At 41.0% G+C, this 17,950-nt stretch overlaps 1 protein-coding gene across 3 annotated transcripts in view; it reads right to left on the bottom strand.

Annotated features, from left to right (window-relative positions):
• CNOT2 (CCR4-NOT transcription complex subunit 2) overlaps positions 1-12,276 on the bottom strand; it is a 72,829-nt gene extending 60,553 nt beyond the window's left edge. The window contains exon 1 of one of the 3 annotated variants that reach the window (XM_056847182.1): positions 12,187-12,276. Coding sequence is in view for 1 of the 3 variants with exons in the window: in XM_056847181.1 (XP_056703159.1) it covers positions 11,592-11,666 (75 nt within the window). In the remaining 2 variants the exon portion in view is untranslated. Of the gene's footprint in view, positions 1-11,591; positions 11,668-12,186 lie in introns of those variants that run through there. The other 2 variants (XM_056847181.1, XM_056847183.1) reach the window with 2 other exon arrangements.
• Positions 12,277-17,950: the final 5,674 nt, after the last annotated feature.

Raw genomic sequence — 17,950 nt, 5'->3', positions numbered from 1 at the left:
CTCAGATTTTAAATCTTGTTGAGATCAATGAACTTGTGGGTAACTACTTATAAGCAATTTACAAAAAAAAAAAAATCTTTATGCTGTAATTAAGGTACAATTTAAATGAGCAAAATGTATGTACATGTCCCCATTAAGCATTGGTTACATGATGAATAACCACCCACTAAATAAACCATTCATTTGAGAGGCAGTGTGGAAGACTGGTTAGAGTGTCAGACCAGGACCTGGAAGACCCAGGTTTGAATCCCCACTTTGCCATGGAAGCTTGCTGGGTGACCTTGGGCTAGTCACACTCTCTCAGTGTAACCTACCTCACCAGGATGTTGTGAGGATAAAATAGAGGAAAAGAGATGACTTAAACCTCCATCAGGGAGAAAAGCAGGGTGTAAATCAAGTAAATAAATTCAGGTTTTTTTCAGGACAGTGCCTACAATTATGAAACTTGATTACTTCCAAATATCCTACAGCATTCCCTAGCATGTAAGATATTTTCTCCTCAAGCATCTTAACACCCCACGCTTCAACTAAGCATCATCAGGAGGGGAGGAACATTTGCTTTGCATGCAGAAGGTACCAAGTTCAATCTCCAGCATCTCCAGTTAAAAGGATCAGGTACTAGGTGACATTAAAGACTTCAACTTGAAATCTAGAAGAGCCAGTACCACAGTAGACAATACTGCTCTTGAAAGACAATGGTCTGTCTCAGCATAAGGCTTCATGTGTTCAATCAGAAAGAAAAACTAAAGATGTAAAAAGATGGTGCAAAATCACAAACCTCCCCAAATGTATGTTTTGATACCTCTACTCTTAATTATTAGGTGGTGCTGAAAAATCTTACACCCACTCATGGGCAGTGATACAAGTGTGTTTGAAACGTACCAGTAGAAGAAATAGTGCTAAACAATAGACCTAATTTGCTCCAGTCTTACTAGCTGGTTAGGCAAGACAAATGCAGAAATGCCTCTTTGCACAGCTCAAAATAAAAATGCAATGCACCTTCCTTACATATGATATTCTGATTCTTCGTTAACAGCATTACACAGCCAGCCTATTAACACGTGAGACGAAGTACAGAACAAGATAGAATATTTAACAATGCAGAATTACACCCCTAGCCAAGGCCCTTTGCAGGGGGGGTGACGGTACTGGCACCTTTTCTCAGGGCTCTCCCAAGACCTGATCCTTGCATGCCACCCTGCCCCTCTCAGCCAGAAAAAGAGAAAGTGGACCTTCAGGAACAGCCTAGTGGGGATCTGCAGAGAAAGGGGGAAAATTGGTGAAAATTAGTGCAACCATATGACTACTGGCACTTTTTTATCTTCCACCTTCCTCTGGCTATGTAATGCACATTATGCTGGAAACACATTACTTTGTCCTACTATCCCAATATGGCAGAACAGCAATGCTCACTCAGTGGCTTCTGAGCCACCTGTGGCACACACCCAATTTCCAAGAAAATGAGCAAGGTCATTGTGGTTGGAAGGTGGTTTCCACCTTGAAATAGCTGTGGCTGCAGGGACTTGAGAACAAGTAAGCAGAAAGCACTGATGTAGGCTGGAAAACTTCCCAGCCCACATTTGTAAATATGGTGTGTTCATCTATAGTTGTCAGGACTGTTGTGCTAAATGAGGAATATGAAGTATGGACAAATCCCAGTGTTCGTACATGGTCCAGGTTGTACATGGCACATTTCCCTTTTGCTAAAATTATTTTAATGTTTATTTATATTTGAATAGGAACATTGTCCAATTTAAATTTTACTGGAAAACCCATATCACTGGATGGAGGCAAAGAACCCACCCTCTCGCACAACTCCCCATCCTTCTCCATAACCTCTGCTCTCTTATCCCAGCTCCTAGAAAGCTGCTGGGTGAACAGAGTGTAACACCACCATAGCAGCCACCCAGAAAAAGAGCAAGCTGGCCCCAATGAGGTGGTGGTTGTTTTACTACCGTTTCTCCACAGCCAGCTTGTTCTGCTCCAGGATCCTTGTCCTTCATTCTGAGGAGAGAATAATGAGGCAGACAGGGCAGTCCTTCCCCTCACTCCAGATAGACAGGGGCTGGCAAAGGTTCAACAGTGGAGTCTACATGCTGAAAAATAATCTGATAATTTAAAAAGTTATATATTTAATATTAATAGTATTACTGTAAGTGTGTGTTTGCTGGGGAGGTGCACAGGGAATACAGTACTCATGTGGCTTTTTTCATTTGTGGTAATGTTGAAGTTGGCTCTCTGAGAGTCACAGAGTGAGTCCCACTGAGTCAAAAGTATTCTGCTGGCTTAACAGGTTCAATGTCTTCTTATTTTCCTTGAGATGAGAAAACTGTCTCATTTCAATTGGAAGAGTTGTTGTGGACTTCAGCCCACACTATGGTTAATCATAAGCAAAATATTTCCAAGCGCAAGACAGGAAATTTTAACTTCACAAAATGCCTTAAGAACATGCTAGCTCTGTGGAATGCCAATTATACAGGCTACATTCAAATGTGAAACAAATTGTTTGTGATGAGCACAAACAATGAAATGCACAAGGACATATGATACCTCTCCTTTGCACACCAAGACTGAAGATCACCTGGTTTAGAACCAGTTTTTGTTTCTGGTCTATAAATCAAGATTAGACAGTGGTTTAGAATCCTCATATGCATTCAAGAAACAAACCATAATTAGTTAAAGCACCTAATTCAGATATTATGATAAACTTATTAATTTTAAACTAGGAAAGTTTTAAATACTGGAACAGTACACAAGGAGAAGAGCAAAGGTCTTTATTTAATTCACTCGTACCCCATTTTTCTCCCTAATGGGGACCCAAAGCAGCTCACACTGCTCTCCTCCATTTTATTCAGTTCTGTTCTCATCTGAATACAGCCTCACAGTGCAATCTAAACAGAGTTACACCCGTCTAAGTCATTGACTTCAATGGACTTGGAAGGGTATAACGCCACTTAGTCTAGTACGGTGGTTTAAACTGTGGTCCTGGGACCAAAAGCGATGGCTGATACATTATTTATTAATCCTTAAGAAAATTACAGAGCCAGTGTGTTGTAGTGGTTAAGGTGCTGGACTAGGATCTGGGAATACCAGGGGCGTGACAGGGAGGCAAACCACTTTCTCAGTCTCTTGCCTTGAAAACCCTATGGGGTTGCCATAAGTCAGCTGTGACTTGACGGCAAGAAAATAAAAGAAAATGCACTATGATGAAGATGCAAACTCTTTTAGTTTACATTTGTAAACCTTAAACCATACTGCCTGTTTTCAGCAGTGCAGACAGCTTAAATGGTAATTTCAAAGTATGAAAGGAAGTCAATAGATCCAAGTGAAGAGAATTCCAGAATGGAAAGCAATAGGCCAGGAAACTTCTTGCATGAAGTTTGCAAGAAAAGCCTCTGTCCTCCTGCAGTGTGTTGAGAGCAGACTTGCTATAACAATCTTTAAACACTTTGGAATGGTTTTAACAGGCAGCTATAACACAAATATGGAGATAACACAACTGACTTCACCCCAGGCATCTTAAGCTTTGAAAACAGGAATCTGGCTGTGAAAAAGACCCCATGAAAGGCAAAGATCTGTCATGCGTGAAGTGGAAGGAAGCAAGAAAAGTCAAGTGCGTTTTTCTGCCTTGGTTCTATAGGAGATAACACTGCTTCAACATGGTCAGCTTTGACTTGGTCTACTCATATAGGAAAAAATAGTAGAATTTGGAGCTGGTAAAATAGGCTATACCATTTCAGATTGCAAGCATTTACAACTGTTCCCCTACACACACCACCCCTGCAGCAGAAAACTAGCACAGTAAGAAACACAAGGGAATAGTCAAAATGTTGTGTTGTTAAAACCACTTCCAAGTGTTTAAAGATTGTTGTTACAGTATTTCAAAGTTACATATGGTTGCTAGAGTTTGTAGGACTGAAACACAGATGTTATAAAGGACCAGGAAACTTATTGCATGAAGTCTGGGGGAAAACAACAATCAAGACTAAACCACAACAAACAAGACTAAGTCTCCTCTCAACATACTGCAGGAAGAGAAAGGTTGTTGTTGTTGTTTTCCAGACTTCATGCAATAAGTCCTTTACCTTTCTGGTCCTTTATAACTTCTGTATTTCAGTCTTACAAACTCTAGCAACCATGTGTAATTTTGAAGTACTGTAAAATAGTTTTGACCATCCATAAGACCCAGGATACTGAGGGACTGTACAGTGAATATCAAAGGGGGTGCTGACTGTACACCAACCTAGCATGTCTACATGCAGTACTTTTCCCTCCACCTTGATTTCTTGGTTGAAGCAAAGTACAACTACAGAAACAACTGGACTTTAATACTGAAATCATTCAAGTGTTCTCCCACAGAGTCTGCAAACAACAAACAAACCAAATGGTGATTCCCAGTACAACAGAGCACAAGAACCACTGTACTACCTACTCCAGGATTTTATTGCACATGAACATTCTATTAGTAAACTCCAAGCAAAGATTTTAACAACCCCAAGGCATATTTAATAGGCAGAAGCCTTTCTTCCGCATGCCCCTCCTGCGGGCCACAGTAATAACCCTCCCCACTAAATTCTACTAATTCCAGCTAGAGATGTAAAAAAATAGGAATTGGAGTGGGACGCTGAAATATACAAAGTACTTAAAAAACCTTCAGTATGCTAAATATGAGTCTTAGCAGTTAGTCACAATTAGTATAAACACCTTTGTCATTACACTGCATCATTGCTAATGGTAAAATATCCAAATAGCTCTGACACATACAAACAATAATTGTATATCTACCCAACATTACAGTCAAAAGTACAAGTAGCTCCACCCAAACAGTGCCATCCTAAGCAGTTACACCCTTCTAAGCCCATTGAAGGGAGCTTTAATTCCTGAAAGTTTACAACCTGAAACTTTTGTTGGTATCTCAGGTGCTACTGGACTTGAATCTAACAAGTCTAGCTTATACTCTACCTGTTGGGAAAGCAAGAGGAAAACTTTAAAAAGCTGTAAAAAAATAAACTATTAAGCAAACAGAAAGTATTATAATCTGGGTTTAGAACAGTATGCAGACGTTAGCATTTTTATGCAGAAATAGAAAGAACTCGTTTTTAGTATAAAAGCTCAGGTAACAAACAACCCTATAACATTTAAATATGGATGTTACACTTTATACTGCTATTGAGGAATTCACTGCTATATCACCACTGTACACAGGAAGTGTCCTAGTGACAGTAGAGACAAAATTAACCATACTTTTAAATTTGAATTCACTACATTTCAGTAAATAATATATCCTTGTTTCAGTTCTGTAACCAGAATCTATCTCAACAATCCATTTTCACTCTGAAAATAATCTGAATTTCACTCAAGTTTCAAGACATGGGAACTGCATCAACTGGGGAAAAAACTTCCCAACTCTTTTGACATGTTAAGCTTGTTCTTTGATTTTGTGCATTGTTTAAAATATGTTTCTCTCATTTGATGCAAAAGGAGAAATTCAAGACAAGGAAGAAGAATGAAATCAGAGCCAACCTTTTATAGAGCTTTTGCCACCATGTTGCATGAGCAATATGCTTGGCAGGCTCCCAAGTTGCAATGCTGCACCAAAACCATGAAGATGTTCTCTACTCTGCAACATTTTAAAGTACTTCAGAAACAACACAGCCAAAATGCATTGCCAGTTTATAATCCAGTCATATGTAGTCGGCAGTGTTATCAGTACTAACATCTGATTGCTATCTTTGAATCTTAAAACAAAGATCTGTGGCAGTGTGAGCTGGATGCACAGCAGCAGCAACAAAAATACAGGCTTTAAGAAGTATTTTTCAGAAAAAGATTCCAGAAAAAGATTCCAGAAAAGTTTTTAATAATACCTCCCCTCTCACCCAGTTTCCAATTGTTCCATTTCAGACTTCAAATAACTGTGGGGGGGGGGAGTATATATTTTTCCTCAAGAAGGTTTCTATTTTTCCCTCAGGCTTTCACATCTTTAATGTTTACTCAGAAGCCCTTCAGAAGCTGGAGGATTTACTCCCCTTTAAACAAGCTTAGATCACTGCCTATGTCTAAGCGGTACCTTTTCTGATGTACATTGACAATTGCACCATTAATAACAGATTAAGGCCAGAGTGGTGTAGAGATTAGACTGTGGCAGTAGGACTACGGTTACTTTAGTTAAATCTCCACACAATCTGAAATTCACTAGGTGACTGCAGCCCAGTCACTCTTTCTTGGTCTAGCCTACCTGACGGAATTGTTGTGAATAAAGAAGGAAGGAGAGAGTTTCCACATGCATTGCTCTGAGCATCTTAGAGGGAGAATAATGGAGAAACATAATATAATCAACAAACTACAGATTTAGTTACCAGTATCACTGTACAGTTTGGAGCATCTCTTAAATCTGATATGAAGCTAGCTGCTCGGATTTTTTAATATAAAAAACCGTCTACAAGATCCAGCAGGAAACCTATATAGTCATCGTTATACAAACATTTACCTATATTTTTAGAAAAATTGAGGACATCATTCAAGCAACACTTGATTAATTGATTTCAACATGAAAGCTAAAAACATACTCCAATCTTCTCCACTGAAAATAAAGGAGAGCTGGCACTGGGGTTGCCAACATTGGCTTAGGAAATTCCTAAAATTTGGGGTGGAGCCTGTGGAGAGTGGGATTTGGGAAGGGGAGGGACCTCAGCAGGGTATAATGCCATACAGTCTGGCCTTCAAAGCAGCCATTTTCTCTGGGGGAACTGATCTATGTAGTCTGGAGATCAGCTATAATTTCAGGCCCCACCTTAAGGTTGGTAGCCCTAGCTGGCACACCAGTTGGATTGTTTAATTGACTGCCTATTATTTGAGTTGGAGTATGCCAACCCTCCTTCAATTTCAGGGTGGTAAGATTTAACTATTTTTAGAATTCATGTTGAAATCAACTGATTAAATGTCTAACATTCGTTGTGAAATAGTCCATGAAGCTGAGAACATCACAGTATAGGGGGCAGCTTACTTATTAGTTCATTATTGAATAATTTGGTATCAAGGCCTACTTGTCTTCTAGCCCTGCAGCATCAGGGGCAAATCATAGCTAACTCATTTGTGATTATTGTATCAACACTATCAAAGTGGTTCTTTGTGGTTTTCTAAAAAAAGTTAATGTTCTTAAAATACAGGATCCAAATATGACAGTATCTGACTAGACAAGAAACCAAATTACATTTGACTGATCAAATACCTAATCCCTAATAAAAAGGAATTAAATGTATTTAACTTTGACTTGAGTGTGCTCTGATGCCTCAAGTAAAATTTACACACCAGCATATGTATATAACTACATTAGCAATAAAGCATCCTTTAGCTATATGTTTTAGCTTTGAGTATATTTGTTATATAATCTATTAAAGAACATGAAAGATTTTCCACCTAATACTCCTAATGTAATAAAAATACACATGTGGTTAGTGAGATATTTTGAAGTCCTTCCCAACCTTCCAAGGCATAAAAGAATTTTCTCTTGCCACATTTTATTAGATATTATTTGCCCTGCACTTCCTTAGCACCTACAGTTTGCTCCTTTTTATTCTTATGCAACTTAACAACTCTAGCCCATTTCAAGGTCATGTGTCATACACAAGAACTACCTTCTAAATGGATCAACATTTTTTTTATCTCTGTGGGAGAGAAAAATAGACTATTCAACACAAAATATAGTTCATGAAACAGATACAGTCCATGAAACCTTTAACAGCTCGATGCCATTTTTCCCCTCTAGCTTGTTGGCATATTCCCATATGTCCCACCTTGAGCAATCCCATTACAATAGGGAATTTCCATGGATATGATTTCTCTCACTGAGTTGTATTCAATGTTAACAATCAACAATTTTAAGATTGCAAAGATTTTCAATATTAAATTGCAATTTTAAGATTGCAAAGATTTTCAATATTAAATAGTGTACCCAACTTCAGCCCTTTAGTGAGTAGCGTTCTATGCATACCAAGCCTTCATAACAGAAGTCCAGAGGGAATAATTTCATTGAAGCTTACAACCACCTTAGTCCAGACAGCTCAATGTTTCAATGTCTCAAATGAGAAACCTCTGCAATTAAAAAAAATTACCAACACTTTGCATAAAGTTAGGCTGCTAGATTTTAATTTGTATAGTACACTGTCTAGAGAATCAGACTATGACCCCACTGTGAGACTGAAATTTCCACTCTGCTAGAAAGCTCACTGGTGGTAGATAATTCTCTCGCAGAGGGCTTTAACCCTCCGGATACAATGGGGTTAAAGCCCACGTGCACCCCCAAAACATCTCAGAAGTGAGAGATTAAAAATTAAGAGCTTCTGAAAAATCACTAAAAATAACAAAAGTACCAAGTTTACAGTGCAATTTTAGGCAGACATATGTACGCGTAAAGTGCCCATACCCCATTCTAACTCCATTAAAATCCATGGGTTTTGATGGGTGGAACTTTGTACAAGACCACACCTTTTGGATATTTTAGTTTCAAAAGGCTGAGTTATTACCGGTAAGTATTTTTAAAACGTATCAACCCAAACTTTAAAGGTCTTTCAGTTTACCTTAAAAAGGTAAACACTAGAGCCCAAATACAGTCTACCATTTGAATATGGTGGAACTCTGCATTGAATTATCCACTACTCTGAAGTGAAATGAGAAGCCCTTATTCACAGATAATCTTTCTGAACAATAAATCCCATGCAAATCATCAGACAGCAGATTTTTCAGCTACTTGTAAGAGTATGAATGCAACTTTACCAAAATTATTTGATCTTCAAATAATGCAGTCCTCTTTCAATTTCAGATTGTTTTCTGAGAAGTCTCCAGTGAGTGAGGAAGTACAAACAGCTTTTATTTCCTGTAGCCTCATGAAATGTCATTAGTCGAGTAGGTCAGACTATGTACTGAGATACCATAACTAAACCAGGAAGTGCTGGGAAATTTCAGAGAACAGACACCAAGAACTGCTTCAAACATTATAAAGTACTTCCATGTAGGAAAGTTTGCAAACAACATGCTACTCATAATATTTGATATCACTACAAGCATCAACTACACATACCACTCTGAAAAGCCACAGACAATAATTCTTGGAATTATTCTTAATATAAACTCTTGGATTAATTTATATATTAGATACTATAATTTTAAAAACCTGGTTTAAGACCTCAAACATCTCTCCTTTTTTAAAAGAACAAGATAAATTCATCACCATAAGATGTTATGAAGGAAAATAACAGAAGGAATGTGTGGCAGTAATAGTATGAGAAAATTTGGAACACTTACTCTGGATCCTTCAAATACACTCAATTTTATATTAGTGATTATATTTCAGATGAAGATGCTTCTTATGAAGACATATGTGTCCAACACACCTTGTTTAGATAAGGGATCAAACAAAAAAGTTTTTAACCACTTGCCACTGAGTTAAATGGAACTTTCTCCCAGATAAGTGTAAACAGAACTATAGTCTCAATCAAAGAGAAAAGACCTCAGTTAACAATGCATATGCTTGGGATTGTCAGACACATTATAAAGGAATGTATATTGAAGAATTAACAATTAGTATGCTTATCACACCACTTTTCATCTATAAATGTATAACTATTTTGCAAAATTACTTCCGTTGAATACACAAGTTGTGTAGCTTACTCGGATAAGAGAAAAAGACCCAAAGTTTTGTGCAGATATATCCATTCCATTAGGAAACCTGGAAAACCTATGTTGATGGTATCAAAATATCTGTTATGCATTTGAAGAACAAGATTTCAGTTATGTGAGCATTTAATAATTTTTCAGACCACTTTCATCAAATGGAAAAAGTTTTAACTTTCCATTGTATTATATTAAAGTGACAATCAATGTCTGCCCAAAGTTTTAGGTCATATTAGAAAGTCAATGAAAACAGGTACTTTGTTTAACTTTCAGTAACTAGATTTGTGAATAACACTTATCCCTTAATGTTGTGAGTGAATGCGTTAACAGGAAGAATGTACAACCTTTTCTAAAAGTGGATTTTTCTCAATGAGCTCCCCCCCCCCCCCCGCAATTCCTGCATGTAATCAAAGCATCTTTAAGGTTAAAGACTAATGTCAAATTCCCATTTCAGGAATATCAGACATTGCTTTTTTCTTTTCCACATAGTAAATAAAATGACCATAGTTTTCAACAATGCTTGTTTGTATGTGGGTGGGTGTTTTGCCAGCTCTATCGTTTTGGTCAATTTCATAACCTGTTCCTCTTTACACTTTTAAAAATGTTGTTTACCCATTAGACCAGATTTATCTTACCCATTTTCTGGTTACAGAACAAGGGACCAGTTTTGGACTCCCTGCCCCCACAAAGGCAATATCTGAAAACATGGGAACAACATGCATAAAAGGACAAACATGGCAGGGGCTGCAGAAAAGAAGGAATATTGGGTAAGATAACTCCTTCTCCCACCTGAGCCACAGGAAGATGGAAGTATCCATACCACTGACTTCACATTTTCCTCCAAAAATGTCCTGAGTGTTTGAAAAGTATAAAGCAATTAATATGTAATAAAACTTGAACTGCATTCTCCTGGAAAAACAAATCTAGGACTGAAGCAATACCACAGATTACTAAGAGTCCGCAAATGTATGATAGGCTGGCATATTTCAGAACCATATAGCAGCATTAGGCCTACTGAAAGCAACTGGATTACACATCTGAACTGTGCATAAAACTGGGTTGTTTAGTACCTATGCCATCAAGTACCTGGAATTTTAAACCTCCCCTATAATTTTTATATCAACACCAAGCTCCTAAAATGTGATATCTACAGATGCTGCATCACAGATATCTACTGGAAGAGTAAGAATGTTTTAAAAGCAACAGATGGGGAGGGGGGGGCTCAAGCATACCCACTATTATTGGGTTATAACATATAATCTATAGGAAGAAAAGTGTGTTACATACAAGGCCCAATCTCCACACTTTAAACACCAAACACGTAAGGAAAACTCCACCGCAACATCTGAAGCCAGCTGTCTTGATGGGACATACCCCCCTCAGTCTCCCCAAACCCCCACTTCTCCTGCTCACTCAACGTGACAGGTCCGGCCACGTTACTGCACACAGCCTGGACTCAAACAAAGGGTTCGCCTTGCATTTTCCGGGGGAGGTGGGGGGAGAGATTTGCCAGTTCACTACTTCCCACCCCCATCCCCGTTATCAACTGATCTCCAGCTAGCTGCAGCGCCCGCATCGAAGCGAACAACTCTCCAAACAAAAACACGGACCATCCCCGCAGCACATCAGCCAAGAGAGGCTGGAGCGCGCAAAGCCTGGTTTTGAAGTTTGTTCTGCAAATATCGTCGGGGCCGGAAGAGGACTCTGTGCAGAACCCGGAGGCAGCAACAAGCAACGAAGGGGGGGGGAACACCCCTATTCAAGCTGGCCCTGCTGTCCTTATCGCTGGGGGGGGGGCTACAAAAAGGCCGCAAAGGCTCCCTTCCCCCCCCCCCGCCAAGAAAGACCACCCTGTGCAGGAGGTGGGGGGGGGGAGAGGAGAAGCAACGAGGCGGCGGGAAGCCGCTCCATCGGTTCCTTACCCAGAGCCCCAGGCATGAGGGGGGGACGAAGCGCTCGGCAGCGGGCCCCGACCTGCGCTCGCACTCCAGCGGCATAAAAGGCGAGCCCGCCGCCAAGTAGGCCAAGCCGGAGGCGACGAGAGCGGGAAAGGAAGCCGAGGGGCCAGGGGAGGAGCGGCCGGAACAGCGGCAGGACGCGGCCCTGGCCCTGGCGAGCGCGGCCTCCCCTGTGCCGCCTCCCGCGGCGGGGCCTCCCCCCCTGCTCTGGGCACCGGGGCAGGGGAGGCCGAGGGGCGAGCGGGCCGGGCCCGGCGGTTCTTGCGCGCCCGACTCAGACGTTGCGCCGCCGCCGCCGCGCCGCCTTCTTCCCCCTCCTCTTTCCCTCACACCTCTCCCTCTCTCTCTCTCCCCCCTCCCCTCCTCTCCTCTCCTCTCCCTCAGAGAGACAAAAGCAAACGGAAACCGAGCGGGATGAGGCCGGCCCCGGCCAGCCCAAAGCGGAGCGGAGCCGGCGGGAAGCCTCCCCCGGGCGCCCGCGGACTCCCCCGCAGGGTTCTCGGGTGGGCCGCAGCGGGTCAGGAGGCGGCGGGGGGAAGAATAATAGAGCCGAACTCACCGCATGAATTTTCTTGTCCCGAGGATCCAAGATGGCTGAGCACCCCGCACGGAGGATGCTGGGGGAGCGACCTTTACCCTCTGACCCCGCCGCTGCCGTCGTGACCCCGCCGTCGCCGCCGCCGCCCGGCAGCGGCAATCGCGGCGCCGGCAGGACGGGCGACGGGCGCGCTGGGCCGGCCTCGGGCCGCGGCTGCCGCCGGCGCTTCTGCCCGAGACTCGGCCTCGCTGCCGCCTCCCTCCTGCCCGAGCGGCGGCCGGCCTCGGCCTCGCTTCCCCTGCGCTTCGCCCGCTGCGGGACGGCGGGAGGCGCCAGCGGGGCCGCCGCTTCACTTCGAGGCCTAGCCGGCCGCCCAGCCGCCCTGCAGGAACAGCGGAGAGAGAGGCATCTGGGGAAGGGGGCTTTTCTTACAGGGTGGGTGGGTGGGTAGGAGGGAGGGACCTTATTCACAGCCAGACACACAAAGGCCATCGGGAGGGTAGGGAAGCGGGATCTGCATCACTTGGGCTTTCCCCAGCACACGGTGGGGAAGGAGGCGTCGTCCTCCACCTCCCTTGCCTTTGTGGAGCAGGTTGTCACAACTCTGCTCCCCGCCACACGAATCGGGCCCCTTCAGCCTCCACGGAAGTCACCTCCCAGTTGGGAATGACACACGGGTTGGTTGCCATTCTAGGCTACTGCCAAGAAGACACCTGTTTGGTTCCTCCCTATGTGGTCGTTCTTTGTCTTTTATGATGAACGTACCAATAGGGCATGAGGGTAGGAATTAGCTGACAAGGTCAGCACCTCCTTTTCCCCCCACTGGGGGATGCGTATGTGCGCGTCTCTGCCTCGGAAAAAAACGCCTCCCTTCTCACCTGGAGGAAATGAAAACATAAGTCTGTCAGGTAACATGCTCCCCACCCCCTCTTTTTTACTGGGTAGGGGGAAATGGCAAATTGAGCCTAGCTTAATGGAGCTTAAGGCCAGGTTTAAACTTGATGAAGTACCTGAAGAGCTTGCCCATCAAAGTATTGTGTGCACACACGGCATCTCATTTAAACTGAGCCCTCAACCTCCATGCATGCTGTGTTAGCAGGCCAATACAGTGGCTAGTTAGATTGGGGATAACTGACATGTTAACAGTGGCAAAACAACCACTTTAAATGAGATACTGGACCCATTCAGTGCTGATGGATAAATTCTTCTGGTTTGCTTTGCAGTACATTTAAATCAGGACCCCTTTCCACTATAGAGGAGCATGAAAAAGTAGAGACAAATAACTGCTTCTGGTATCTCCTACAAAAAGGGAGCATAATGCAGAGTTCTTCTTTCCACTTCAAAATGCAGGCAAGCTCTGCTTTCGTAAGGTTAGATCACATCTAAATGCCATGTACAGAAACGCAAATTCCTCACCTCCCAAACTACCCTCGATACACTGCTTTTGGAGGTACAATTATATTTACATCAGAGCCTCCATGTCCCTCTGAGGGCCATTTCAGACTTTCTTTTTCTATATAAATAATTGTATGTAGGACATTCTTTGTATAAATGTTTTAAATAAATAAATTGTTCAATGGAGGTAGCAAATTATGATGACCTCACATGCATCTATTCTGTTGTGTCTATGAATGATAATCTACAGAAAAGTTCTACCCATATAGGAAATGTTCAGTGTCTGTGTAATGTTATATACAGGCCTGGGCATCTTGGGAAGTTCTTTGGGCATTAACTTGGTCATCTGATATTGATATGTTTGATTGTGTAACATGTAGAATATTACTATGGTGATAGCATGGTGTTATCTAGGTAGAATTCTGAAGGCGATCTGTCCACCCACACCTGCATTGTTTAACCATGAATGTTTTATCTGGTGTCTTTCAGCATCAAATCATCTCTGGACAACCTGTCTAGACACCAGCAATATGCGTTCCAATCCAGCTAAAGATTGTGACCTTACTCACCACAGTACTTGACAAGACTTCCACTAAGCACAGGCAAATTTCATTCTAGCTCAGCAAAGACAGTTTCAATGCTGTTGTGAATCAATTAGGTATTAGCATAACTTTTGCAGACTTTACTAACTTTGATGGCTGGTACTGAGGAGAGTGGCTTTCTCACACTGTGTGTACTTTGACAAGTTGAAATAATCAAATAGCATTCATTATGTCCCCACTATAAATAACACATAGTAGCCCAGTGTGACCTATCAGTTTAGAGGGTGCTCTGATTATCTCTAGATGATAGGTGACAAATCTCTGGGTTTTATTTTAAACACAGTTTTGTATGCCATAGCATGCATGTGATTGGAATTCACAATGTTTTACTGTTTAAAAGAACTCAGAATGGCAAATTGTCTTAATTTTAACTAGCCCAGTACATTTTCTTCCTTTTATGTACAACTTACTTGTGCCATTGGAAATATTTTTGCAATTACACACTATTCTTTCTTATCGATGTGTGATGATAGCTTTTGTATTATACTTAACATAAATTATTCGATAAGGTTTTACAAATGTTATTCTCTGTCTTTATTGCTGTTGAGTCTAGGCCAGAATTTAAGACAAAAAGAGATATTGTTGTACTGTGGGGAAAGGTAAAGATTTATCTGAATAATCTTATATAAAAATAAAAATTGAAATAATTGTTTAAGTACTTAGAATTAAGTTCAACATTGCAACACAATGACAACATACTTACATTTTGTATTTATATATATTCTGCTGGGTCTGGACTGCATGGGTTTGATTTTTAGGGAGGGGGTGCATTCTTTTGTTCCTTCTTCAGTGTGATTCTCTGCTGATATTTGCCTTGTCCATTGTCGATCTTTCTTGGAACACAGTCATATTGTTAATAGTTTGATGTTATGATACCTATTTTTATTAGTATAGTTATTGACAATTAGCCATGTATGTGAAACATTTTCGTTCATTTCAGACATAGGACGTTATTCTTTGGCAAGCAGGAGTGATCTCCAACCCTCTGATTGGCTGCAGGTGCCACTGCTGCACTCCAGCGTGGCGGTGGCAGTAAAAACGGGGGAACCCCAAAATCCCTCCTTTTACCTTCTGGCCACTATGGAAGTTTCCCCACAAGCAGCAGACCAGTGGCGCTGTCACTGCATCACAGGCAGCCACAGCAGCCATCACAGGCCTCAGGATTGCGCTGCCCCAAACGATCAAGCAACTGTTCATGGCAATGCTACTATTGATTTTCAGGAAGTTTACCAAATAAGTAATGGCAACATAAATTGGTTTGAATATCTGCAGTTCAGGAATTTTTTTTATTAAGTGGATGCCTACAGGATTAGGAATAAGAAATCTGACAAAGTCTGAAGAGACCTTAAGTAAAAATCAGGAGAAGTTTACTTTCCAAAATTCAAGAGATTCTACATTCAGCAGTCATTGTCTCTAAACATTTGTTTTAATCCAAGTGAGAAAAGGATCTGGGATCCTTTTCTGGGATACAAAATCTCCAAGGAAAAATGGAATTATGTTTTTATTCACAGTTTAACCATTTCTATCTCCCTTAGAATCAGTGGAAATTTAATAAAAATGTTGTATCAATGGCAGTTGTCACTACATAAATTAGCCAAAATTGACAGAAATGCGCATGACATATGTTGGTATTGTAAATTACCTAACACAGATTATTTGCATATGTGGTGGACATGTTGCAGAGCAAAAAATTACTGGTCTTCTGTGGTAGTGTATCTTTAAAAAAAAGGCTTTGGGATAGATTTTCCTTTCTCAGCTGAGGTTATTTTATTAAGTTATACTTCTCTGTTCCTGAAAGATAAACAGAATATTATATTACATATGCTAACAGCTGCTAGAATAGTCTTCATGCACCACTGGAAATCAGATTCAAGTCCCACAGTTAATGAGTGGATTTTGAAATGTAAGGAAACCTTTCTCCTAACCAAAGGGACAAATCTAAAGAGAGGTTATGATGTGTGTAAACTGCATAGGATTTGGCAAACCTTTCTTGCAGGAACTCTGTAATGAACATTGATATGTTTGTGTAGTAAAAATAAGTAAAATCAATAAAGTCCTTTTTTTAAAAAAAATGACATTTTTGTATGAGGAAAGATTTAGAAACCCATTAATTTGGAAATGAGACAATAGCGGAAAAAGGATAAGCACATAAAAAGACACATCATGTTCAGAAGACAGAAAGAAACCATTATTATCTTACAGCAAAAGAAGAAAATGAGTATTTGGAATTGAAAAATTACACATTCAAAATTGATAAAAAGAACTTGATCAGTAAGCATGGATGTTAGGCAGTGGAATTCATTAAGAGAGTCTATGATAAGAACACTGAGATGTAAGAAAGCTGGACATTAACTGTCAACTTGAATCATCAAAGCTAACTATCAAATGCTATCAAATTTAGCTTTGGGGCAAAAAGAACAGACTGTTATAGAACAGATTTTCTTACTTATTTTGCAGTATAGGGCCTTAAAACTAAAAAGCATTTGATACTGGCCATTAGGATAGCAGACTTGAAGGACCAAGTATTTGATACAATTTTAGCTATTAATTCAGAAATGATTAATCCCACTAGAGAATTTGGAACTGCTAATACTTAAAAACAATAATATCAAATGCCTACTAAAGTGCAAAAAAAGGGGGGGTTGGATCCTACAACTGTCTGCAAAGTGAGGAGTTTTACTCTGGAGGAAGTTTTCTTTTCTCTGGAACAAGATTCCTTATTTGGTGGGAATCGTAAGGATCCTATCCATAGTATATTCATCTCAACGATAGTCACTAGAAGTCAGCTTGAACAACCACAAAAATCATTCCTAGACAATGTGCAAGCTTCACACATGCATATTATGGACTTAATATTGGCAACATTGGATCCCAGGGTGTGGATGGAAGGCACATAATGCAGCAACCTTGCTGAAGGTAAGTAAACAGGAGTCTATTCAGTCCCTGGATATGAGACTTGTTTCGTTCTCAATGTACATGACCTTAGGTTCCATGATGGAAGAAAGGTAGGATATAAATGTCATAATAAATGTGGTGACTTCGAGGTGTGAATAGACCATCACCGATGCAATGAAACAGACAGAATTTTCTTATCTCTTAAATTACCAACGCCACAATGCTTGTCAATGGAGTCAGTTTATGCAATCAGCTGCCAGTCACCATATGCAGAGAAATCGTGATATTGTGCAAGTGTCAAGTAGGCCTTATGGTTAAACCCAACTTGACTTGTGTACTGTGATTTCTGGGGGGGTGGGGGTTAAGTGAATTGGTTCTTGTAGGTTATCCGGGCTGTGTAACCGTGGTCTTGGAATTTTCTTTCCTGACGTTTCGCCAGCAACTGTGGCCGGCATCTTCAGAGGAGTAACACTGAAGGACAGTGTCTTTCAGTGTCAAGGGTGTAGGAAGAGTAATATATAGTCAGAAAGGGGTTGGGTTTGAGCTGAGTATTGTCCTGCAAAAGTATTGTCCTGTAAGTATCAAGATAATGTGCTAATGAGGGTATGGTATGTTAATATGGAACCATTGTATCCTGAAGTGATCTGTTAATGTGTGTAATCCAAAGCTAATCTGTATGGCTATTGTTGAATGTTGTCTTTGTCTGGAGGTTTTTCAGGGCAGGAAGCCAAGCCTTATTCATTCTTAAACTCTCCTCTTTTCTGTTAAAGTTGTGCTGATGTTTATGAATTTCAATGGCTTCTCTGTGCAATCTGACAAAATAGTTGGTAGAATTGTCCAGTCTTTCAGTGTCTTGGAATAAGACCCTGTGTCCTGTTTGTGTCAGTCCATGT

This window comes from Euleptes europaea, chromosome 3 (genome assembly GCF_029931775.1).
Source record: "Euleptes europaea isolate rEulEur1 chromosome 3, rEulEur1.hap1, whole genome shotgun sequence".
NCBI lineage: Eukaryota > Metazoa > Chordata > Lepidosauria > Squamata > Sphaerodactylidae > Euleptes > Euleptes europaea.
The sequence above is the reverse complement of the archived record's forward strand: the minus strand, read 5'-3'. Positions and strand labels throughout refer to the sequence as shown.